Source organism: Aotus nancymaae, unplaced genomic scaffold, assembly GCF_030222135.1.
Source record: "Aotus nancymaae isolate 86718 unplaced genomic scaffold, 86718_ANA_hifiasm-v0.15.2.pri h1tg000092l, whole genome shotgun sequence".
In the NCBI taxonomy this organism is placed as follows: domain Eukaryota; kingdom Metazoa; phylum Chordata; class Mammalia; order Primates; family Aotidae; genus Aotus; species Aotus nancymaae.
The window spans coordinates 7815020-7839218 of NW_026988507.1; the positions used below are offsets into that span (position 1 = coordinate 7815020).

General features: G+C 39.1%; 2 protein-coding genes across 21 annotated transcripts in view; one reads left to right on the forward strand and one right to left on the reverse strand.

Annotated features, from left to right (window-relative positions):
• Positions 1-4835, reverse strand: part of PPHLN1 (periphilin 1) — a 137508-nt gene extending 132673 nt beyond the window's left edge. For 7 of the 19 annotated variants that reach the window (XR_001109481.3, XR_001109480.3, XM_012465651.3 and 4 more), the window contains exon 1: positions 4736-4821. The gene's annotated coding sequence lies outside the window, so the exon portion shown is untranslated. Of the gene's footprint in view, positions 1-4735 lie in introns of all 19 variants that reach the window. The other 12 variants (XM_012465654.3, XM_012465664.3, XM_012465661.3 and 9 more) reach the window with 6 other exon arrangements.
• Positions 4836-4863: 28 nt separating this feature from the next.
• On the forward strand, positions 4864-19180 carry ZCRB1 (zinc finger CCHC-type and RNA binding motif containing 1). 2 transcript variants are annotated; one of them, XM_012465665.3, is made up of 8 exons: positions 4864-5042; positions 7211-7296; positions 8932-8960; positions 13765-13876; positions 14214-14321; positions 17983-18095; positions 18190-18265; positions 18768-19180. In XM_012465665.3, exons 2-8 carry the CDS (start codon positions 7213-7215, stop codon positions 18897-18899), a joined length of 654 nt encoding a protein of 217 aa, XP_012321088.1. In that variant the 5' UTR covers positions 4864-5042; positions 7211-7212; the 3' UTR covers positions 18900-19180. The 2 variants fall into 2 exon arrangements, with proteins under 2 accessions (XP_012321088.1, XP_012321089.1); XM_012465666.3 differs by lacking the exon at positions 7211-7296 and having other exon boundaries at positions 4867-5042.
• Positions 19181-24199: the final 5019 nt, after the last annotated feature.

A 24199-nucleotide genomic window follows, 5' to 3' on the forward strand; every position in this document is an offset into this window, starting at 1 on the left:
CACTGTCTTATGCCATATTCAATGAAGACAGTATGTTTAATATACCAACACGGGATATCGAATTCCAGGAAGAAAATCAGCCTTTAATCTTAGAGCACTCCATTGGGCTGCCCAACCACTGTTATGTTAACTTCAACTAAAGGCTGAGAGGATATGGAGGACTTGCACTCTAAGCTAAAGTGTCATAGAAATTGAGAAAATAAAGTCACAGGTAATATCCTTCTGTCAAACCATTAACATTCTGAACCAAAGTCAAGGAAATGGATCTGTTTTTTTCATTTTATCCAAACTGGTTATAGTAGCAACTTAGGCTACAGTAACTCTGCATTCCAATCTAGTCAGCTTCCATTATTAAATACATTCAGGATAGCTTCCCCTCCTCCACAATTACTAATTTAATTAGTAATTAAATTAGCACTGATTAGTAATTAATTATTTACTAATTAGTAATTAATATTAATCTGCATTAAAGTACACTGTATAGTATCTTTGATAATTAATGCTAATAATAAAAAGCAGGGATGTCTATTTGCTCATTGATGAATATTAAGCTCCTATAACCCTGTGCTCAGTATTCAGAGTGAATATTCTAATGTTTCTATTAGAAAATATTTGAAATTCCAGACAACTAAACATAAATTTTAGAAGATAGTTAAGGTCTTTGAAAAAAAAATTAACTGATGCCAACTAAAATGACGAAAACAGAGCAACGTATTTACTAAAATTCAGCATTGTTCAATGCTTAGGGAGAGATAAATGCAGGCAGTGGTAGTTAAGAAAGCCTTTTAAAAAGCTATTCTTCTCCAGGTGTCTGCAGGACTAACTTCCACATCCCTTCAATGTCACTCTCTTAATGTCAAATTTATTTTATTTTTTTAATGCTTTTTTTTTTTTTTTAAGAGACAGGGTTTCATCATCTTGGCCAGGCTGGTCTCGACCTCCTGACCTTGTGATCCACTCGCCTTGGCCTCTCAAAGTACTGGGATTACAGGCATGACCCACCACGCCTGGCCCTTAATGTCAAATTTAAATAGAATCTTCAAATAGATGGTTTAAATGTAGATGAACCATAATGAATAGCAGAATCCAATAAAAGGCAAAGGTGTTAGGAAAGACAGAAAGTACCTAAGAAGATGGAACAGACCAGACAAAAGATTCACATTGCAAGAGTGAGAAATAAACCTACACAGGTGTTCTACAAGCATTCATTTCCTCCCTTAAGTGCAAGAATTTGTGCAATAAACTTTCAAAACATGTAGACCCCTTACTGACACAATCCTAATGAAGGAGAAATTATCTCTCACATTCCAGCTAAAAACATGCAAGCTCTGAAAAGCTCAAATCCCAGAGCCAAATGGAGGCTGAAGTCAGACCCCGGCTTGCATGACTCAAAAGCCGAGCCCTTTCCACCATTATCATATAGCTTCATAACAGACACATGCAAGGGTAGAAAGAACAGATTCAAGGGCAAGAAGTGGTACAAAAGCAAATATCAAACAAGCTGCTCACCAAAGACTCTTAAATCTGGGAATAAAGTGAGGGGCAAAAATGTCATTCCAAAAATTAATCTGGCAATATACAAGGTTGATTAGAGAAAGAGGCTGGAGGCAAGAAAACCATTGATTGCTTCCATGATGAACCATATAACTTAGCCCTTTTAAAGTACGGCATTCATGGCCGGGCACGGTGGCTCACTGTAATCCCAGCACTTTGAGAAGCGGGTGGCTCATGTGAGGTCAGGAGTTCAAGACCAGCCTGGCCAACATGGTGAAACCCCATCACTACTAAAAACACAAAAATTAGCCAGGCATGGTGGATGGTGCCTGTAATCCCAGCTACTCGGGGGGCTGAGGCAGGAGAAGTGCTTGAACTCAGGAGGCAGAGGGTTAAAGTCTTAACCAGTCAACTTCCTTCCAGTGAGCTGAGATTGCACCACTGCACTCCAGCCTGGGCTACAGAGGAAAATTCCATCTCAAAATAAAGTACTGCATACTTGGCCGAGCGCAGTGGCTCGCGCCTGTAATCCCAGCTCTTTGGAAGGCTGAGCCGAGCAGATCATTTGAAGTCGCGAGTTCAAGAGCAGTCTGGCTGACACAGTGAAACCCCGTCTCCGCTAAAAAAAAATATACCAAAATTAACCAGGAATGGTGGCAGATGCCTGTAATCCCAGCTATTCAGGAAGCTGAGGCGGGAGAATCCCTTGAACCTGGGAGATGGAGGTTGCAGTGAGCCATGGTCGTGCCACTGCACTCCAGCCTGGGTGAGAGCAAGACGTCTCAAAAAATCAAAATAAAAAATATAAACTGCATTCTCTACTAGTTTCACAAGTCACTTAACTTTCCAATGCTTTAAGGATACTTCTTTTACAAGCCCAACTGTACTCACTAAGGAGATCCCTGATTGTCTATTATTGATCAATTAACTAAAATTACACAAGTAAACAAAAATGCCAGATGTCTGCCTACATACAACATTCATAAATCTGAATCTTATTTCACATATGGATGGAAGTTAAAGTCTTAACCAGTCAGCCTCCTTCCAGTGTTTTACCCTTCATTTTACCCTAAAAAAGGATACTCAATCAACTATTAATGCATATTCATAATGTGAAGTTTCCAGTATCAAGAATCCAAATGGTTATTAACTGTAATAAATCCAAATTTCTATCTTCCATATGCCTCCTTCTGTCATCTCATCTAACCTTCTATTGTCTCCAAAAGCATATAATTATGCCAGTCTCCTCATGGTGCCACAAACAGAGTAACATACACTACCATGGAACTGTTTACTTTCCAAACTGGATGCCTTTTTCCATTCTCTCATTTAAATCCAACAGCCCATCAAGGCCCAACTCAAAAGCTATTATTCTCCACAAAGTCCATTATATAAACCCTACAAGACTTAAAACAGATTCCAAACTAGTGACTGATAAGCCACATGTGACTTGTGTTTGACCCTTTTTTTTTAGTAAAATTCCATTCCACTGACAATATTTATAAACTTGGAGATGATGCTTTTTTAAAAATGGTATTTCCAACTTTTCTTGAAAAAATTAGATGTTCTGGCAAAACTGGGATCTATTCTCACATAGCCACAATCACCTGTAGCTGAGTGGCAGGTGACCCCTTCCACGGGGTAATTACTCATTAACATTAACTGCCTGATCTGAGACCATACCTTCAGCACCTGAAATCATTCAAGAAATACCTGTCTTACGAGCCAAGAACCGTATTAGATACTGGAGTTACAAAGATAAACAAGACAAACAGTCCCTCACCCACAGCCTCCCTTAGGGATGGCAAAGAAACAAGCAATTAGGATACATGTGATAAACGCCGAGGGACGTGCAGGGCAGCTACGAGGATGTGGCAAGGATACCTAACTCTATGGAAGTTAGGGAATACCCCTCAAGTAAAGTGACAGTTCAATTCGGATCTTTAGTAGAAGCTATCCAGAAAAAGGTAGGAGGGAACAGGGAGTTCAAACGTCCCAAAAAGAGAAAAGAGACTTTGTGAAGATACTGAGGGAAGAAAGTCCTCTGAGGAACTGAAATCAGTTCAACACAGCTAGAGCCATGCCCAACTTTAAATGCAGGGTCAGAGAAAGGGTACAACTGAAATGGCTGGCAGGAAAAGTACGTGTTATTAAGGTTAGGAGATGAAAGAGAATTTCACCAAAGAAGTTGAATATGTAAAACAGTTTAAGCAGGAAATAGAGGTTTCAGAAAGAACAGATGGCGTGTTGAGGCGTTAAATGGGTAAGAAACGAAAAAGCAGTGATGGCCTAAGTCGAGAGGAAACACAAAGCAGATGGGAGGAGACGATTGCACAGAAGACCAAAGGCGCTTACATCTTGGGCGGTAACCAAAGATAACAGGAACGTGAAGCATGGTAAGTCTGGCTGGCCACTAGTTTGCTGAATTAGTCCAGCGGTCCCCTATCGGCCACGGAGGCACTCAGGCCTCACAAAATTCAGCTGCGCCCTGGATGGATTGCGCTTCCGTCTCTCCAGAAGATCTCGGCTTCACTCTGGATTGATTGGAGGGCTCCGGGAGAGGCTACTAGCACGCAGGCTCCCAGGGAGTGGTTAGAGGCCTGGTCTGTATGTGCTGTTGGGTAGAAGTATAAACTACCTTGCATTATGTTCTGATTTTTCTGTAGGAATGGTGGGCATGTTATGGCCTCGTAAAGAAAAAGTAGTGAGTGCCCATTATAGATTTACAGGAAGAAAAAAGGTGCCAATAAGTTCCAACATTTGTCCATACCCATACTAAAGACGAGTCATTCTGTGAATCCAACTCTCCCCAAGTTGGCCTTGTCTCCCCAACTAGACTGAGATCTCCACCAGAAAACAAAACAAAACAAAAGTCTGTTTTGCAATTTATTTTTGTAGTTCCCAAAGTGCCTAATAGCGAGCTGGGTACCGCGAACACCCTCAGTAAAATTACCGACTTCCTGAATGGTCTCGGGTCACTATAGTTACCTAGCTCAGTCTTCTCTTTGCATATTAAGGCGCTACAGAGGGGCGAACCTATACCTTAGACTCAACACTTTCCTTTATTCCAAACTCCACTGCGTCTCTCCACCTTCAACCGCATGGGCAGAATTGTTGCACAATTCAAAGGCAGTAGGAGAATCCAGAAACCGACACAGAAAACGCCCGCCCGCTCCCCTCCCGCGCGTAGCAGCCCGCACGCGCTTCCCCGCCATCGCTGGAAAAGGTAAAAGGCGCTCACCGACTCGGGCCCTCCGGGAGACCCCGTAAACGTAGTCGCCCGCCCGCCGCCGCAATCCCTGGGTAGGCACTTCCGGCGCTCGCAATGACGTCACAGAAACGCTAGGCTCTTGGCCCGCCTTCGGGGCCGGAATCTCTAACAAGCGGGAAGAGGCCCAGCGGCTGCTACCGTCTCGTTTCCGCGCTTGACCCCTCCCAGGACTCGTGATGCCAAGGCCGCTGCGAGTGGCTACGAAGAGTAGGGGTTGAGCCCCAGCTGAGCCGAGGGCTCGCACTCTTCTGGTCTCCCAGGCCCGCCCCACCTAAAGGTAAACGCCTCCTCAGCTTCGGTTTCTCCCCTGCGGGGCCCCTTCCCCAGACTCGGCTACCAAAACGCTCTGCTCTCTCCCGCCACCCTTTTTATTTCCAGGACCTTAACTTCCGCCTGCCTTCACAGCTCTCAGCAAAACGTCCAACGCATAGTTTCAAATGAGAAACTTTTTAAAAGCGACCTATGTTGAGTTTTGAAGTTTTCTAAATAATTCCCCCAAAAACACCAAACATCAAGCAGTTTTCTTATTCCATCGCGAATTGGCACGCCTGAGTCAATATTTTTCCATTTGTGATGGTTGGTCTCCCCATCTCAAATACACACCACACGCTCTTTTTAAATCAGAAATTTGAATTTGACTGAGTCTGATATTTTCACGGTAATTTGCTGACCTTGTAAAATTAATTACTGATTCATTACATTTGTAAACTTTATATACATATACACGTGTGTGTATATATACATACACACATACATACAGGTCTGTCTCCTCCAGGCACCAAACCTATTTATATAAATTAAATGTATCATTTCATAATTTGGCAATAATAAGCAAAATTAGTGTTTCGAAAGAAGTTTACATTGTCAATACGTAAAGCTTAAATTTCCTCCTTAACATCATACTAAATGGAGGAAAGAAAATTTTCCTGTTAACACCACTCCAGAGAAAAAATATTAAACAAAAAAGGTACCCAACCATAGTACAGGCATGCACAGCATAACTTTTTGGTTAATGACAAACCACATATACCACGGTGGTCTCCTAACCTAAGAGTATAACATACTGTACCATATTTTTACTGTACCTTTTCTGTGTTTAGCTACACAAATATTTACCACTGTGTTTCAGTTGCCTACATTACTCAGTACATTAACATGCTGTACAGGTTGTAGCCTAGGAGCAATAGGCTAGACCATACCAGTTTGTCTAAGTACAATCTATGTTGCACTATGAAATCGTGCAACACACTCAGAACATATCTCCTTCGTTACGTGTAGCATGACTGTACTAGCAAAAATCAGTGGCTAAGGTTCTTTTGAGGCGCTAGGCTCCTTCTGACCTGGGTGTGCAAGGTGAAGGTATTGAACATACACAATACATATTCATTCGATCATTTTTTTCTCATAGCCTGAGGGGAGGTTAGGACTAGCTTCAGGGTTTTTCCATCTATTTAAAACCCCTCTCTTGTCCAGCACTCAAAGTGTTAGTGTAAAGAATACTTGAAAGTAGAACCAAGAAAGATTTTTTTGTTTTAAGTGGTGACTGGGGAAAAGGAATTCCTTAATTCAGCCTGCTGGAGTTATTGTTCCTAACTTCCTAAAATGTAAGGAAGGTAGGCTGGGTGCAGTGGCTCACCCCTGTAATCCCAGCATCTTGGGAGGCTGAGGTGGGTGAATCATGAGGTCCAGAGATCGAGACCATCCTGGCCAACATGGTGAAACCCCATCTCTACTAAAAATACAAGAAATTAGCCGGGCATGTTGGCAAATGCCTGTAATCCCAGCTGCTCAGGAGGCTGAGGCAGGAGAATCGCTTGAACCCGGGAGGCGGAGGCTGCAATGAGCCAAGAATGTGCCATTGCACTCCAGCCTGGGCAACAAGAGCAAAACTCCATCTCAAAAGAAAAAAAAACTTAGCAACATCTTCAAGAACAAAGGCAAAAATTAAAAAAAAGGAAGGTATACAAATCTGGCATAATTAAATCAGTAATTATTAATACAGTATTGGGTTGTTTTTTGTTTTTTGTTTGTTTGTTTTCAAAATAATACCCAGACTGGCCTGATGTATTGGTTTTATTTGGAATTAAGAATACCTGGTTTAGGCCAGCTGTGGTGGCTCACACCTGTAATCCCAGCACTTTGGGAAGCTGAGGCGGGTGGATTACTAGAGATCAGGAGTTCAAGACCAGCCTGACCAATATGATAAAACCCCATTTCTACTAAACATACAAAATTAGCTGGGCATGGTGATACATGCCTGTAATCCCAGCTACTTGGGAGGCTGAGGCAAGATAATCGCTTGAACCCAGAAAGCAGAGGTTGCAGTAAGCTGAGATCACTCCATTCCATTCCAGCCTGGGCAACAAGAGCAAAACTGTCTCAACAACAACAAAAAAAAAAATCTTGGTTTAGCTTGATTGCTGATAGGTTTATTTTCACTTTTAGAAATGAGTGGTGGATTGGCTCCAAGTAAGAGCACAGTGTATGTATCCAACTTGCCTTTTTCCCTGACAAACAATGACTTGTACCGGGTAAGTAAATCATATCTAGTGACTGCTATTTGAGATACAGATAACCTTAAGCTAATAGTTCTCCAAGGCCAAATTCTTTTCTTTTCTTTTTTTTTTATTCTGTCACCCAGACTGGGGCGCAGTGACACTATCAAGGCTCACTGCAGCCTCCCAACCCCTCAGGTGATCCTCCCACCTTAGCCCCCTGAGCAGCTGGGACTATAGGCGTGTGCCACCATGTCTCTACAAGCTGCCTGGGAAAGTGAAGTTGGAAGATTGCTTGAGCCTAGGAGGTTAAGGCTACAGTGAGCCAAGATCACACCACTGTACTCCAGCCTCGGTGACAGAATGAGACTGTGTCTCAAAAAAAATAAAAGAAAAAAAGAGGCTGGATTTGTGCTGAGCATTCTTGCAGGTAGTAGAGACATATCGGTGAACAAGAAGACAAAAAGCCCTCTTGGTACCCTTAGTATACCATGAGAGAAACAATGCAAAATACTAAAAAGTCAAATTATATGTTAAATACTAATGAGATGCTAAGATTTTAGGTGCTAAAGAGAAAAAATAAAGCCGGAAAGGTGGGCTATTAAATGTTAAGTTGAGAATGGAGGTGAAATTTTACATAGGGTGGTGGGAAATGCCATTATTGAGAAGGTGACTTTTGAATAAAGACCTGAAACAAGTAAGAGGTAGCTGTGCAGATTCTAGAGGACAAGCATTTCAGGAGAAGAGGAGTAATCTCAGGTAAGCCCACTCTGAGTGCCTTATAGGACCGATTTACATCATGGTAAGGACTCTGGCTTTCACTCTCAGTGAAACGAGAGGCCATTAGTATTATATAGAAAACTGTACTGGCCTTCAGAACCCAGTGTTGCTAGCACTGCAATCCAGTTATATGACATTCCAGCATTCTACAGCTTAATCATAGAAAAAAAATCCATTATTATTGGTTGCATATACTAACACATTCTAAAAGACTTTTTATATAATTGGAACTCTTAGTATATGGGTGATGAGCTGGAACTGTATAAATAAATGAGATTGCATAGGATGAAGTAAAAGTAACAGGAGAGCCAACTATAAAGTTCTACTAACATATTAATGGTGGGCAGAGGAAGAAGACTGATAGAAATGGATTTTTCATTATAAAACCTTTTTTATAAGGTTTGTTTTTTGTTTTTGTTTTAAATAAAGCAGTCTAAAGATCTGTCTTCTCAAACAGGGATTGCTTCATAGGAATAACAAAGTAGAGGTGAGGGTAGAATTGGAATAGTGCTACTCTATAACATTGATATTTGAAGCACAGGTGTATATGGCACCATGGCGGAGTTGACAGTCACCATGGGCATCCCTCAGGAACACAGCAGCTATCCAGTGTGTATGCCTTGGATCTACCATATGTGTAAAGTGGGTTTTTTTCTCTGTATTCACTCCATTGTCAAGTCTAGAAACTGAGGCAGATATATGTGACTCCAATAAACATAATATTATTCTAGTCACCAAAAAAAAATTTTTTTCTAGGGCTTGCCTTATATATACACTGAAGGCTGAAATTTTTCATAAACTGTAACAAAGAATTTGGTCAATGTCTGGAACCTGAAAATTTGATGTTTTTATGATTTTAAATTAAATTGTAAATATGTGGTCTTGTTTCAGATATTTTCCAAGTATGGCAAAGTTGTAAAGTGAGTATTCACATTAAATTTTGTACCTTCATTTAAAAGTTTATCTGAATTTGCTTTTCTATTACTTTTTAATGACAGTAGATTATTAAAAATAAAACATACTTGATATAACAAAATAATACTATTAACATTTTTATGACAATTTTAGTTGGTTTTCCATCTATATAAACATGTAGATGGAAAATTTTTCTTAAAGACTGTATTCCATACATGCAATTTTATTTTCTTTTTTTAATTTGATATATCATAAATGTCTTTCCATGTACTATAAAGATACATTCTCATATCTAATGGTAAGTATTTTGATTACTAGGAAATGTGTAATTAAGTATACTATAAGTAGATTAACATTTTTCAAATAAATAGTGTGAAAACAAATATTTCAGTGCATCTGACTTGCAGAATGCTATGAGATGGATAAATAGAAAACATATTATCTGCCTTCAGAGAAAGCTTAGAGATCATTGGAAAGACTAGAAACATACAAAAACGGTAATGGACGATAACAGCAATTGGAGCTGAGGGTTAAGGAAGGATAAGAACTTGAGGGTCTCATATTTCACTGTTTTAAATCAAGCAACTATGTTATGGGGCAAAAAAGTAAAAGCAGGATACTATCATCCTAACTATCTTTTAACCAATATACATTCTGAGATAAAATCCCAAGAATTTCGAGCATATTTATCTTGACTAGTTTCTTCTAATACTCCATAAATGGATGCTAAACAGTTGAAGCTCATTTGCATCTTGAAATTATTAACTTCTTTTACAGTTACTTTGCTATTAAAAAATCATCATCAGCCGGGCGCAGTGGCTCACACCTGTAATCCCAACACTTTGGGAGGCTGAGGCAGGCACATCACAATGTCAGGAGTTTGAGACCAGCCCGACCAACGTGGTGAAACCTCTCTCTACTAAAAATACAAAAATTAGCTGGGCATGGTGGCATACGCCTGTAATCCCATCTACTCAGGAAACTAAGGCAGCAGAATCACTTGAACCCGCCATGTGGAGATTGCAGTGAGCTGAGATAGCACCACTGCACTCCAGCCTGGGTGACAGAGCAAGACTCTGTCTCAAAAAAAAGAAAATATCATTATCAAAATGCTTCTGCGTAAATTTTTGGATGTTCAGATTTTGAAAAGTCACCATCGTCATCAGTCCAAACACTGGTAATGATGGTGGTATGTGATACTTTAATGAGTACATATATACTAGGCATTGTTCTAATCTCTTTATGTATATTATTTAATTCTCAAAACTGCCTTTTAAGGTAGGTACTATTATCATCTCGATATTATAAATGATTAAACTGAAGCACACAGTAACCTAAGGTCATATTGCTAGCTAGTGGTGGAGAAAATATTTGAATACAACAGTCAGATTTCAGAGCCCATTCCCTTTTACCTTTTATCTTTTTTTTTTTTTTTTTTTTTTGCCTCTTTGTCAGAATCTCTGAATGGATATCCATATAAATATATAGTCCTAAACCATGAAAGGGCTATGGAGTTAAAGATACAGAGTTATAAGCACCTAGAAACAGGGAAGACTTGATCTCATCTGGAGAGGCAGAGAAGGAACTAGGTCAGTATCCTTTGAGTGGAAACCTAAAGATGAATAAGAGTTAAGTAGACAAAAATAAGAGAGGAATATTTCAGGTAGCGGGAATACCTTATGCAAAGGCCCTGTGGCAAGAGAAAATATAGTGAGATCAAGAAATAGAAAGAAAGCCAATGTGACTGGAAATGAATAAGGGGAGAAAGCACAAGATGGGTCCAGAGATGGAAGCAGGTTCCTCATCTTGCTTCTTGGCCAGGTTACAAAGGTTATTTGGTTTTCATTCTAAGAAATCAGGAATCATTTAAGAATTTTAAGTGAGGGGTGACATAATTTAAATTTTTTAAAGTTTATTCTGGCTTAATGTAGAAATTCGATTGGAGGGGAACAAAAGCAAATGCAGCTGGGCATGGTGGCTCATGCCTGTAATCCCAGCATTTTGGGAGGCTGATACGGGAGGATCACTTGAAAGGTCAGGAGTTCAGGACCAGCCTGGCCAACATGGCAAAACTCCATCTCTACAAAAAATACAAAAATTAGCCGGCCTTGGTGGCGCACACCTATAATCCCAGCTACTTGGGAAGCTAGGTACAAGAATCACTTGAACCAGGGAGGCAGGTGGAGGCAGAGGTTGCAGTGAGCCAAGATCATGCCACTGCATTCCAGCCTGGGCGGCAGAACTTGCTGGAGGAAAAAAAAAAAAAAGAAAACCAAATGCAGTGAGACCAGTCTGAAATCTAAAACCGTAGCCCAGGGGAGAAATCTGTACTAAAATAGTACAGGTGGAGATAGAGAGACTGTTCAGATTTGAGAAGTGGTCAGATTTCAGCCATCATTGAGGTAAAATGGGTAATATTTAGTGATATGTATAGGAAGCAAAGTGATTATATTTAGTGATATGCTTACTTTGTATATAAGGACTGTGTGAGCAAGAAGGAGGTGTTATGGATGACATTCAGGTGTCCCAAAATAGGGTATGCTTCATATTATGTGCTTAAATAAGTACATCTTATACCTTGTATTAGGAAATGGTGCTACTGTCTACCTCTTTTCCCTTGCCAGAAACATGAGAGTCACAGTAGATTTGTCCTTTTAAATCGCTGGTGTAATTTTTTTTTCTGCTACCACAGAAAGTATCTCTATCAAACTGTTTATGATATTGGTTTGTAGGTCTGTCTCTACCACTAAACTGTAAGCTCTTTCCTGAGGGTAAAAACTACTGTTACAGTGCTTAGCGCATGGTTTTGAGGCTAACAGAGTGACTGAATGACCAAATGAATGAACATATACAGTGCATTATTTTAGAAACTGCTTTTCCCATTTTTAAAAATCTATCCCATTGAATATAAAGGTGTATCTATCAATCAGCATCTTAAGCTAAGCACATATGGGTTACAGAGACAGCCTTAAAGGAGTTTACATTAAAATAGATGAAATGAGGCATTGATTATGAATAACACAATTCAGCAGATACTAGCATAAAGGAGGAGAAATTATATCCAGTTGAAGCTATTAGGAACTGACATATTGACCTGAACCCCTAAAGAATGAGAAAAATTTTAATGGGCAATGATTCAGAAGTGAAAAAAGACAGAAGCTGTGTGAACAAAGGCACAAATCTGGGGAAATACAGGCCATGCTACCAGAGCATTGAGTGGTTTCTGTTGGGTAGACCTCGTAGTTTGTGTGGGAAGGAGCAGTTAAAGATGAAGGAGACGGGAGCCAAATCATCAAGGATGCTGACTGTGGGACAAAGAATAGCTAACTTACAAAACCAAACATTTTTGAAGAAAGGAATCGTGTGATTTTATTTATTCCTTAAGTAGAAGACTACTTTAAGGATATGACAAAATTATAAGAGAAAAAATTAGCATAAAGGAAGCAATAAGAACAGACTGTTGAAACAGTAATGCCCCTGTGGACAAGAAAAAAGCAATGGAAATGGAAAAGAGGCAACAGATGCGAGATCATTAATTGAGGATGATATAGAAAGGTAACACTTCTTTTGGAATAGTACTTTAAAAAAAAAGATTTATAACTTTCACAAACATTATGAAGAATTCCAAAATGTAAAGCAACTACCATATTCAGCATTTCTAATCAAAATTGGTTCAAACCTCTCCTGCATATTCTCATAACTGTGGTGCTTTGATGATAACCAGTCTAAATTTGAACCTTCTTTCCTTGGGTGCTTGCCTCTCCTTACCTTCTAAGCACATTGACTATACAGGTGTACTGTTTGAGAAACTAAACCATTTCAGTTGCCCTAAATTATTTCAACTTGTTTCTTTTTTTAAATGACATTAGACATCCCTTTTCTTAATATAGTAGCATCTTTATATCAGTTTCATTCCAAAGACTAATATGTAACTTAACCCAAACCCAAATAAAATAATTTTAATATGGGAAATGTTATGCTGAATAAAATTTCTATTTATTCACTTGTGTCCTATTATCTATTTTCCTGCAATTCAAACATTAGAAAATGTTAAATAAATGACCAGCACTGGAGATGTTTTTTTCTTTTTTTCCCGAAGATTCTTTAAAAGAATATTAATACACTTTTGAGACCGGGCACGGTGGCTCACACCTATAATCCCAGCACTTTGGGAGGCCAAGGCAGGCAGATCACGAGGTCAAGGATCAAGACCATTCTGACCAAGATGGTGAAACCCTGTCTCTAGTAAAAATACAAAAAGTAGCTGGGCTTGGTGATGCACGTCTTAGTCCCAGCTACTCAGGAGGCTGAGGCAGGAGAATCACTTGAACTCAGGAGGTGGAGGTTGCAGTGAAGTGAGATCACGCCACTGCACTCCACCTTGGTGACAGAGCAAGACCCCATCTCAAAAAAAAAAAAAATACAGTTTGATTTTAACTTAAAAAATTAATAAATCATTTGACTTTTTGTGTAAAAAAGTATATCTTTATTTTGTTCTGTTTTGCAAGGTGAGGGAATTAGTATGGAAGAGGGATTATGGTTACTCTTCAAGATTCCATTGTCTCTATAATCTCTTTACTTCTCTGGTTAACTCCTAATCATAGCTGTGCTCACTTCTGTTAAATCAGTGTCACCCTTTCTCATTTCCATTCTTGGTATCCCATGATTTTGAAGAGACAGCTGATTTTTCAAATGTATGTATTAATTTTTCTTGTAAATTTTTAGCCCTTTTTAAAATGAATTTTTCAAATATTCATATCTGTTTTATTTATTGCTGCCTCATTTTTAACTCTTTGTTTATGCTTTAAGGGTTACCATAATGAAAGATAAAGATACCAGGAAGAGTAAAGGGGTTGCATTTATTTTATTTTTGGATAAAGACTCTGCACAAAACTGTACCAGGGCAATAAACAACAAACAGGTAAGCTGTTCATCAAAGTTTTCAGCCCTAAAGCCTTTATGCTCATCCAGACCAAAAATATGGGGATGTAATGGATCATCAGGTCTAGTAGGTATCAGTAGATGCTTAAGATATCTAACTAATGGAAAGAAAAGCGGTCAAAACTGTACTGGGTTCTCAAAACATTGGTAGAATATCAGGAATAAGAATACTACAGAATAGAATTTATCACACCAAAGTGGCAATTGCTAAAATAATCCAAAATAAACTGGAATTGAAGATTTGAGAAAATTGAATTAAATAATTAATTTTAGATTTCAGTGAATACATTCTGCATTTACATTTTTCTCTGGTTTAGTTATTTGGTAGAGTGATAAAAGCAAGCATTGCTATTGACAATGGAAGAGCAGCTGAGTTCATCCGAAGGCGAAACTACTTTGATAAATCTAAGTGTTATGAATGTGGGGTAAGTAAACCTAAAACTTAATGGAACTTTGCAGAGTTTACTTTAAGATACTTTTTTTTTTTTTTTTTTTTCTGGTTAAGTTCTTTTTTTTTTTTTTATTGCATTTTAGGTTTTGGGGTACATGTGAAAAACATGCAAGGTTGTTGCATAGGTGCATACGTGGCATCAGTCTTTTATTTTTGCTCACCAAAACTTCTTACTGGCTAAACCAGGTTATGAAAATTGCTTTATTTTTAAAGATTTATTTTTTTGAGACAGGGTCTTCCAGTGTCACCCAGGCTGGAGTGCAGTGGTGCAATCACAACTCACTGTAGGCTCCACCTCCCGAGCCCAAGTGATCCTCCTACCACATTGTTCAAGTAGCTGGGACGACAGGCATGCACCATCACGCTCTGCTAATTTTTAAAATTTTTTGTAGAGGCAGGTTCTTCCTATGTTGCCCAGGCCAATCTCAAACTCCTGGGCTCAAGCAGTCCTCCCACCTCAACCTCCCAAAGTGCTAGGGTTACAGGTGTTAGCCACTGTGCCTGGCCTAGTTGTTTTATAATTTTTTTATTTTTTTATAAGACGGGGTTTCACCATGTTGGTCAGTCTGGTCTTGAACTCCCAACCTCAGGTAATCCACCCGCCTTGGCCTCCAAGGTGCTTGGATTACAGGCGTGAGCCACCGCGCCCGGCCTGGCCTAGTTGTTTTACTTAGGTACTCTAAACTCATCTAAGTAAATGCAGTTGAAATTCAGTGTGTAAGGATAACCTGAGTTCAGTAATACAAAGTGGTATTTCCTCTAGTTCCTAAATCTTTGAAAATCACTAGTTTTAAAAGTGTTAGACTTTTTAACATTTTCTACTTATGTATTGCCTTAAAAGATTTTGTAACTCATAACTTCTTGTTAATAGGATCTTGCCTGTTCCTATAACAGTTTTTAAGTGTCACAGTTCAATACCAACATTATCATGTGACCTTATCCTCTATGGAATAGTGTGTTTTGAAGTTTTTACTTTTTATTGCTAATATTTTGTAACTGAACTATCCTCACATTTTCTTCTTTGATTCTCTTCATGATCTGTCATTATCCATTTAAAGTTTTGGTGATGAGGAGAGATAACCATAAACAATTTTGTATAAGGTCTGTATTGGTACCAAGAGAATTTTAATCTGGTTCTCACAGCTCTAAGTTTGTAAAATGACCATATAAAATACTTAAGAAATAGGCCAGGCACAGTGGCTCACGCCTGTAATCCTAGCACTTTGGGAAGCTGAGGTGGCGGATCACTTGAGGTCAGGAGTTTGAAACCAGACTGACCAACATGTTGAAACCCCGTCTCTACTAAAAATACAAAAAATTAGCCAGGTGTGGTGGTCAGCACCTGTAAACCTAGCTACTCGGGAGCCTGAGGCAGGAGAATCACTTGAACCTGGGAGGCAGAGGTTGCAGTGAACTAAAATCACTTCACTGCCCTCCAGTCTGGGTGACAGAGCAAGACTCCGTCTCAAAAATAAAATACTTATAAAACAGAGTCCAGAGGTAGTTATAGGGGAGAGAATAACTACCCAGGTAGCTAGGGAGAGAATCACTGAGATACGGTCCTGGCTACAAGATCATATGGAAGATTCAGGGAAATGCTTGAGGTCCTCTACCCCACTGTCACTCCCCATACCCTCCACCAAAAAAGACCTAAATAAACAGACTCATGGATGAATAGAAAGAGTGAGCAAGCAGCTGCTTAGATACTGATTCTGTCAGTTCCTATGATCCTAAAATCTCTTAAGTAAACACTTTAGAAACTTTTCCAGAGTCCTGAGTTTTGTAAAAGAAAAGGGAGGGAGGGAACACAGTTATACTCAGGTTAGTATATATCTTCATATTCACAGTAAATATTAAATTATCTGAGAGATACTAGATGAATCTGTTAATCAGTTACTTTTCGTTTATGGATCCATAGAGTTGTTATATTTTTTACATTTTTATATTTAATTTCCCTCTCTTCAAAAAAACCTATTTATATATACCTAGCCTGGTTTTTCTCAAGTTACTTCATTAAATCCTTTTTAAGTATGGGATATGTTAATATTTTTTGCTATATTATTTCAAAACACAGCTTCAGATATGCTTCTCTAACTCTATTTTCTCAGCAGCTCATTAACAGTAAGTAACCTTTCTTAGGTTGAGCCATGTCCTAGGTATACAAAGTACATAGTTTGTCTGCTCTGTAAAATATACTGGAAAGGTATGATTATTGTTCCCTTCTATCGTTCTGACATTGGCTCAGTCCCCACACCCTACCCTGACATAACATCTTAAATGTAATTGTAGTGAGCTGATGTACAGATTATAGTTGAGCTCCTAAGTTTTACAACTCAATGTTCTAGCTAAGTAGGAATAATAGTCTACTCCAGCATTGTCAAATAAGAATATAATGCAAGCCACGTATGTTACTAAGTCTTCAGAAATCCAATGTGTATTTTATCTTTACAGTGTATATCAATTCAGACAAGTTCTTAGTAGCCACATTGGCTGGCTAGTGGCTACTGTAATTGGCTAGTACAAGTGTAGTCAGGATATGAAAAGAAAAAAAAGGAAAGTAATTAACAGGAAAAGTGAGAAAGACATTTTCCATTTTTTTGTTTGTTTTTTGAAACAGAGTCTTGCTCTGTTGCCCAGGCTGGAGTGCAATAGCACCATCTCAGCTCACTGCAACCTCTGCCTCCTGGGTTCAATCAATTCTTAATGCCTCAGCCTCCTGAGTAGCTGGGATTACAGGTGCATGCCACCATGCCCAGCTAATTTTTGCATTTCTATTAGAGACAGGGTTTCACCATGTTGGCCAGGCTGGTCTTGAACTTGAGACCTCCGGTGTTCTGCCCACCTCAGCCTCCCAAAGTGCTGGATTACAGGCTTGAGCCACCACACCCAGCCAGTTTGCTTTTAAAACAGAATCTTAAGCAACATCTTGGAAATTAACAGGAATAGTTTTATCCTTGTTTTATCAATAACTTAAGAAGTTTACATTTAGGATGGATGATCCATTTAAATTTTGAATTATTATTATTTTTTTTTTTTTGAGATGGAGTTTCGATCTTGTCTCTCAGGCTGTAATAAAATGGCACAGTCTCGGCTCACTGCAACCTCTGCCTCCTAGGTTCAAGCAGTTCTCCTACCTCAGCCTCCTGAGTAGCTGGGACTATAGGCATGTTCCGCTAAGCCCAGCTAATTCTGTTTTTTTTTTTTTTTTTTTTTTTTTTTTAATAGAGATGGGGTTTTACCATATTGGCCAGTCTGGTCTTGAACTCCTGGCCTCAGGTGATCTGCCCACCTCAGCCTTACAAAGTGTGAGGATTACAGGTGTGAGCCACTGCACCCAGCAAATTTGTTTTATATCTTGAATTTTTAGATATAAAATGTTTGAAAGAAGCCTGCTACTTCTACTCTTAGTAAAACTACTAAATAGTCCTAAATGTTAAAATAACTGAGAGTTTTAATATCACCTTCTAAATACTTAGGTCCTGGGTTTTATCATTAATGTCTTCTGTATAGTCCCAGTATGGGAATATGCTTTTTTAAATTCAAAATTCTCTTAGTGTTAGGGTAGCAGGCAAGTTTTTGTAAATAACAGCAACAAATACAGTGTTTGTCCTTTCCTTTTTAATGGGAAACAAAAGGAAAGTGGACACTTAAGTTATGCCTGTCCGAAAAATATGCTTGGAGAACGTGAGCCGCCAAAGAAGAAAGAAAAAAAGAAAAAAAAGAAAGCTCCTGAACCAGAAGAAGAAATGTATGTATATTACCTTTACTAAATACATTATCAAGTTGCTTTTGTCTTTTTACTATTGGTTGGTTACATTCCAATTTGTTTTTCTTTATTTAAGTGAGGAAGTAGAAGAAAGTGAAGATGAAGGAGAGGATCCTGCTCTTGACAGCCTCAGTCAGGCCATAGCATTCCAGGTATTAAATTGTTCTTTTAAAAGGCATCATGCAATAGCTGACTTGGTTTATAGTGTTTGCTTACTTCATTGATCACCTCATGGCAACCTCTCTTTTTCCTCTTAGCCTCGTAAGCTTTGGGAGACAGGCTGTTTCTCTGAAGTACTTAGAGCAGTGTGAATGAAAAGTTCCCATTGGTTCTTCCTAGATTTTAAGGGCCCCACTACACTTAACTATCTTAATCTGTTTTGATTAAAGAAATGACCAGAACTGTTTGCTCAAAGTGAATGCAGCCCAACAGAAAAGATTTTTTTTAGAAATTGCCTAGGATAATTTTGAGTAAGATTGTGAGATGGGACAGAACTCTGGGGAAGGGAGCAGATCTTACTGTTTGCATGGACTAGGAGGGTGGGAAGTAATGGCATTTGTGGTATGTTTTTGCCATGCTTTGAATTAATGAACCATAAATAATATTAAACAGGCTATTGGTTTTGTTTTGTTTTGTTTTTGAATCACATTATAGCAAGCCAAAATTGAAGAAGAACAAAAAAAATGGAAACCCAGTTCAGGAGGCCCCTCAACATCAGATGATTCAAGACGCCCAAGGATAAAGAAAAGCACATATTTCAGTGATGAGGAAGAACTTAGTGATTAAAATCTTACCCTAGCACAGTAATAAAAATCAAGATTTGTTAGTAACAATCTTGAAGAGCTAATTTTAATAAAAATAAGAAAAGTTAATACTATCATGTTAATACTATTGTCATCTTAAGAAAAAAGATTTTAAAAATTTATTTGAAAAGTTCAGTGTAAGGGCTTTATTCATCTGATTTGTTTACATGAGGACTTCTGAAATTTAATCCTTAAAAACTTCCTGAAGACCGAAAAGTTGAATGATTTATTGTTACTTTTATGTTAATAAACTTTTCAAGAGAATTCTGTCTTTAAATATGGGTGTTTTGTCATCATATTTCTTGTAGCCTTAACCCAATCTGGATAAATTGTAAATACCTATAAAGTATAAAGTAACATAGCTCTAAAAGGGTTAAAATCAAACACAGGTGTTATTTGTCTGTGATACCCATAGCACCAAATTCCATTCCCTAGAAGAAACTACTCATATTGTGCACACATTGCTAAATAAAATACATATATCTCTGTCACTTAATAAAAGAATAAAGGAGAATTATTCAGTCTCATATACTTCTCCTACCTTCCTCAATCTTCCCAATGTGGCTGTGTTAAAAATTTTGGGGAAATTCATATGTATTTTTTTTAATGACAATATAAATACTTTTCAATTCTTAGCCAAGGAGTATGCTATGATTACATTTTTCCTAGAGTTAATAATTGTCTATTTTTTTCCATGTTATCTTTTTTGTATTTATGACTAAATCTTCCCATTCTATCTACAGGTGGTTATATGGGAATGGGATTAGAGAGCCTTTAATTTTCTACTTTGTATATTTCTATATTGTTTAACTTTGTAAGAACACCCATTTTTTAACAGTAAAAGCAATACAAATAAAGTTATTGCTATCATAGTAATACTATTATTGTCATCCCAAGAAAAAATGTATTAAAAAGATTTATTTAAAAATTTCATTATAAAGGGATGAAATGTGAATCTATAGCCAAAACAAAAGTTCATTATAAACCTTTATTCGTGTTTCCACTTTGAAAACCACAAACACAATGAAAGTGTTAACTACCCACCAGCAAAGAATAGAATCTTCTAGATCTCAACAAACCAGACAGAATGACTGCATGCAGTACTCAGCTGTCTGTTTGGCCATTAATTAGTCAAATACCACAACAGTTTTCTTTTTTAATTTTTAGAAATTTAATTTATTTGCTATTTTTTGAGACAGAGTCTCGCTCTGTCGCCCAGGCTGGAGTGTAGTGGCGCGATCTCGGCTCACTGCAACCTCCGCCTTCCAGGTTCGAGCGATTCTCCTGCCTCAACCTCCTCTTCATATGGTGGCAGAGATGACCACCATTATCTCTAAAGCTAGGAATCCCAACAAAGAAAACCCTTTTCCCAGTGGTCCCAGCAAAAGTTCCAAGAAAAGCCCTGATTGTCTAGGTCTCCGTCACAGTCCCCCATTCTTGGAAATAAGTAGAGTCAGTCCCACCCAAACTACATCAAGTGAAAGTGTTCCCATACAACACGCTATCTATTGTCAATATGGAAATTATCCTTTCAAAAGAATCTAAAGCTTCAAAACCTCCTTTCAATATTTCCAAGGGCAGAATACTGAGACAGCTGAGCAGGACACACAAAGAAAGATTCAGGCCAGGCACAGTGGCTCACGCATGTAATCTTAACACTGGGAGGCTGAGGCAGGTGGGTCACCAGAAGTTCAAGACCAGCCTGACAAACATAGTGAAACCCCGTCTCTACTAAAAATACAGAATTAGCCAGGTGTGGTGGCACAAACCTGTAATCCCAGCTACTTGGAATGCTGAGGCAGGAGAATTGCTTGAACCCAGGAGGCGGAGGCTGCAATGAGCTGAGATCCCGCCACTGTACTCCAGCCTGGACAACAGAGTGAGACTCTATTCTCAGAAAGAAAAAGAAAAGAATACATATGGAAAGAAGGTGAAAACCTCCTTGGAAAATAGTTTGATAAGCACTGTTACTTTAACAATGTGAACAGCTGCAGTCAGACTGAGCCCTCAGTCTAGAGAATGGGCTTAAGCCGTTGTCAATTTTTAAAAACACTGTGTTTATAAGATCCAAATTTTGGCCGGGCATGGTGGCTTACACCTGTAATCCCAGCACTTTGGGAGGCCGAGGCGGGTGGATCACAAAGTCAGGAGTTCCAGACCAGCCTGGCCAAGAAGGTGAAACCCTGTCTCTATTAAAAAAAGAAAAAAGAAAAAAAAGGTAAGATTCAAATTTTAAGAATCCTTATATACTGCTATAGATAAAGACAACCAGTTAACAATTTTAATTAAGATGTGACACCTAGAATAAGAATAAGCAAATAAGCAAACCAGAAACATAAAAGCTTTTATAGAAAGCAGACTCCTTTCCGGGCATGTTGCACTTTTCATCAGCACATCTTTGCAAGATGCATGGCTTCATATGAAACACATAATCTTTTCTTTTTTTTTAAGAGATGGTATAGTTTGGCTGAAGGAAGTTAAGAAATAGAGATAGAAATAAAAAATACGAAGAGATGGTATAGTTTGGTTAGGGCCTCATGAGTATATTTAAGACAAGTTAAATACCAAAAATGGCTTTTAATAAATTATCTGAAAGATAAATTATATCACATTTTAGGCACTGTTCTAAACATTATAAATACGAAATAATTCCTTTTAGGTATTATTTTCATCATTATATAGATGACAGAACTAAGGCATAGAGAGGCAAAGTAATTCATCCAAGGCCACACAGCCAATGACTAGCACAACACCGTTTTAAATGCAGGTACGATGTGTGTTATTTCGGAGATGGATACACAAAAAGCCCTATTCATGGCTTACCAAAAATAAATAAACAAAATTGAAGAAGAAAATAAAAAGAAAAGCTCTGACATCACCACTATTCAATATATACATGTAACACTTGTACCCCATAAATTTATACAAAGAAAATTTTTTTAATTAAAAAATAAAGCCAAGTAAACTTGCTCTAAAATCAATACACTAAATCTCTATGCTATGACCTTCTCTCAAAAAGGACTTAATTATATTACTGGCCAGGCACAGTGGCTCACACCTGTAATCCCAGCACTCTGGGAGGCCAAGGGGGTGGATCACCTGAGGTTGGGAGTTCGAGATCAGCCTGGCCAGCATGACGAAACCCCGTCTCTACTAAAAGTACAAAAATAGGGCCGGGCTCAGTGGCTCACGCCTGTAATCCCAGCACTTTGGGAGGCCGAGGCGGGTGGATCACGAGGTCAAGAGATCGAGACCATCCTGGTCAACATGGTGACACCCCGTCTCTACTAAAAATACAAAAAATTAGCTGGGCATGGTGGCACGTGCCTGTAATCCCAGCTACTCGGGAGGCTGAGGCAGGAGAATTGCCTGAACCCAGGAGGCGGAGGTTGCAGTGAGCCGAGATCGCGCCATTGCACTCCAGCCTGGGTAACAAGAGCGAAACTCCATCGCGGAAAAATAAATAAAAAATAAATAAAAGTACAAAAATAAGCCAGGCATGGTGGCACGTGCCTGTAGTACCAACCACTCAGGAGGCTGAGGCAAGAGAATTACTTGAACCTGGGAGGCGGAGGTTGCAGTGAGCAGAGATTGTGCCACTGCACTCCAACCTGGGCGACACAGTGAGACTCTGTCTCAAAACAACAACAACAAAAATTATAGAATAAAAAAAATTTATTCTATCTTAATGATTTTTCTGGAGGTGGAAATATTCCTGGAATAACCAACAAATTTTAAAGTTAAAAGAGTAAATATATTATGCCCTAGTGCTTTCTTTAAAAAATTTAATAATAGGGATTTTCCCCCTCTGGGGTCCCCTTCCACCCTTGTGGAAGCTGCTTTTCCTCTCCTAAACTCCATCTCTCTCTCAATTCCCTTCCACTCAGTGTGGAAGCTGTCTTTCCTCTCCTGGATTCCATCTTTCTGGATTCTCTCACTCAGTGTGAGAGCTAGCTGTTTCTTTCTCTCCTCCTTTTTCTCTCTTTCTCTCCTCCTTTTTCTCTCTCTGCCTAAATAAATCACTTTCTGAAAAACAAATTTAATAATAATTTCCACTTGGAAGTTTAATGAAATCTCAGACTTATCTGTCTAAAACTGAACTCCTGGTCTTCCAAACCAGCTATACCCCCACCTTTTCCCATTTCTATTTGTTTTTGTTTTGAGACAGAGACTCACTCTGTTGCTCAGGCTGGAATGCAGTGACGCCATCATAGGTCACTGCAGTCTTGACCTCCCAGGTTCAAGTGATCCTCCCAACTCAGCCTCCCAAGAAGCCGGGACTGCAGGTATGTGCCACCACACCCAGCGAATTTTTTTTTTTTTTTTTTGTAGGGATAGTGTCTCCCTACATTGCCTAGACTGGTCTTGAACTCCTGGGCTCAAGCAATCCTCCCACCTCAGCCTCCCAAAGTGCTGGGATTACAGGTGTGAGCCACCATGCCTAGACTCCATTTCTGTTCATGTTAAGTCCATTGGCTCAGGCCAAAGAATTCGGAGTTATCCTCGTTTCTTTCTTTTCTTTTTTCTTTTTTTTTTTTTTTGAGACAGAGTCTTGCTGTGTTGCAGAGGCTGGAGTGCAGTGGCTCAATCTCAGCTCACTGCAACCTCCACCTCCTGGGTTCAAGCGATTCTCCTGCCTCAGCCTCCCAAGTAATTGAGACTACAGGCACCCACCAACATGGCTGGCTAATTTTTTGTTCTGTATTTTTTTTAGTAGAGACAGGGTTTCACTATGTTGGTCAGGTTGACCTTGAACTCTTGACCTAGTGATCCACCCACCTAGGCCTCCCGAAATGCTGGGATTACAGGCATGAGCCACTGCACCAGGCTGTTTCCTCTCTTTTTCTTATATCCCCACATCTAAGTCACAAGCTGTTGGCTCTGTCTTTAAAATATGCTTAGATATATGGAGTTAATCTACTGCAATCACCATCTCACTAGAATTACTGCAATTGCTTATTTTTTTTTTTTTAAATTTAAGACAGGGTGTTGCTTTGCCACCCAGGCTGGAGTGCAGTGGTGCACTCATGGCTCACTACAGCCTCAACCTCCTGGGCTCAAGTGATTCTACCACCTCAGCCTCTCAAGTAGCTGGGACTACAGGTGTGCACCACCATGCCTGGCTAATTTGTGTATTTTTAGTATAGATGAAGTTTTACTATGTTGTGCAGGCTGGTCTTGAACTCCTGAGCTCAAGCAATGTGGCTGTCTGAGCTTCCAAAGTCCTGGGATCATAGGCATGAGCCACCGTGCCCTGCCTGCGGTTGCCTCCTAAACCTTTTA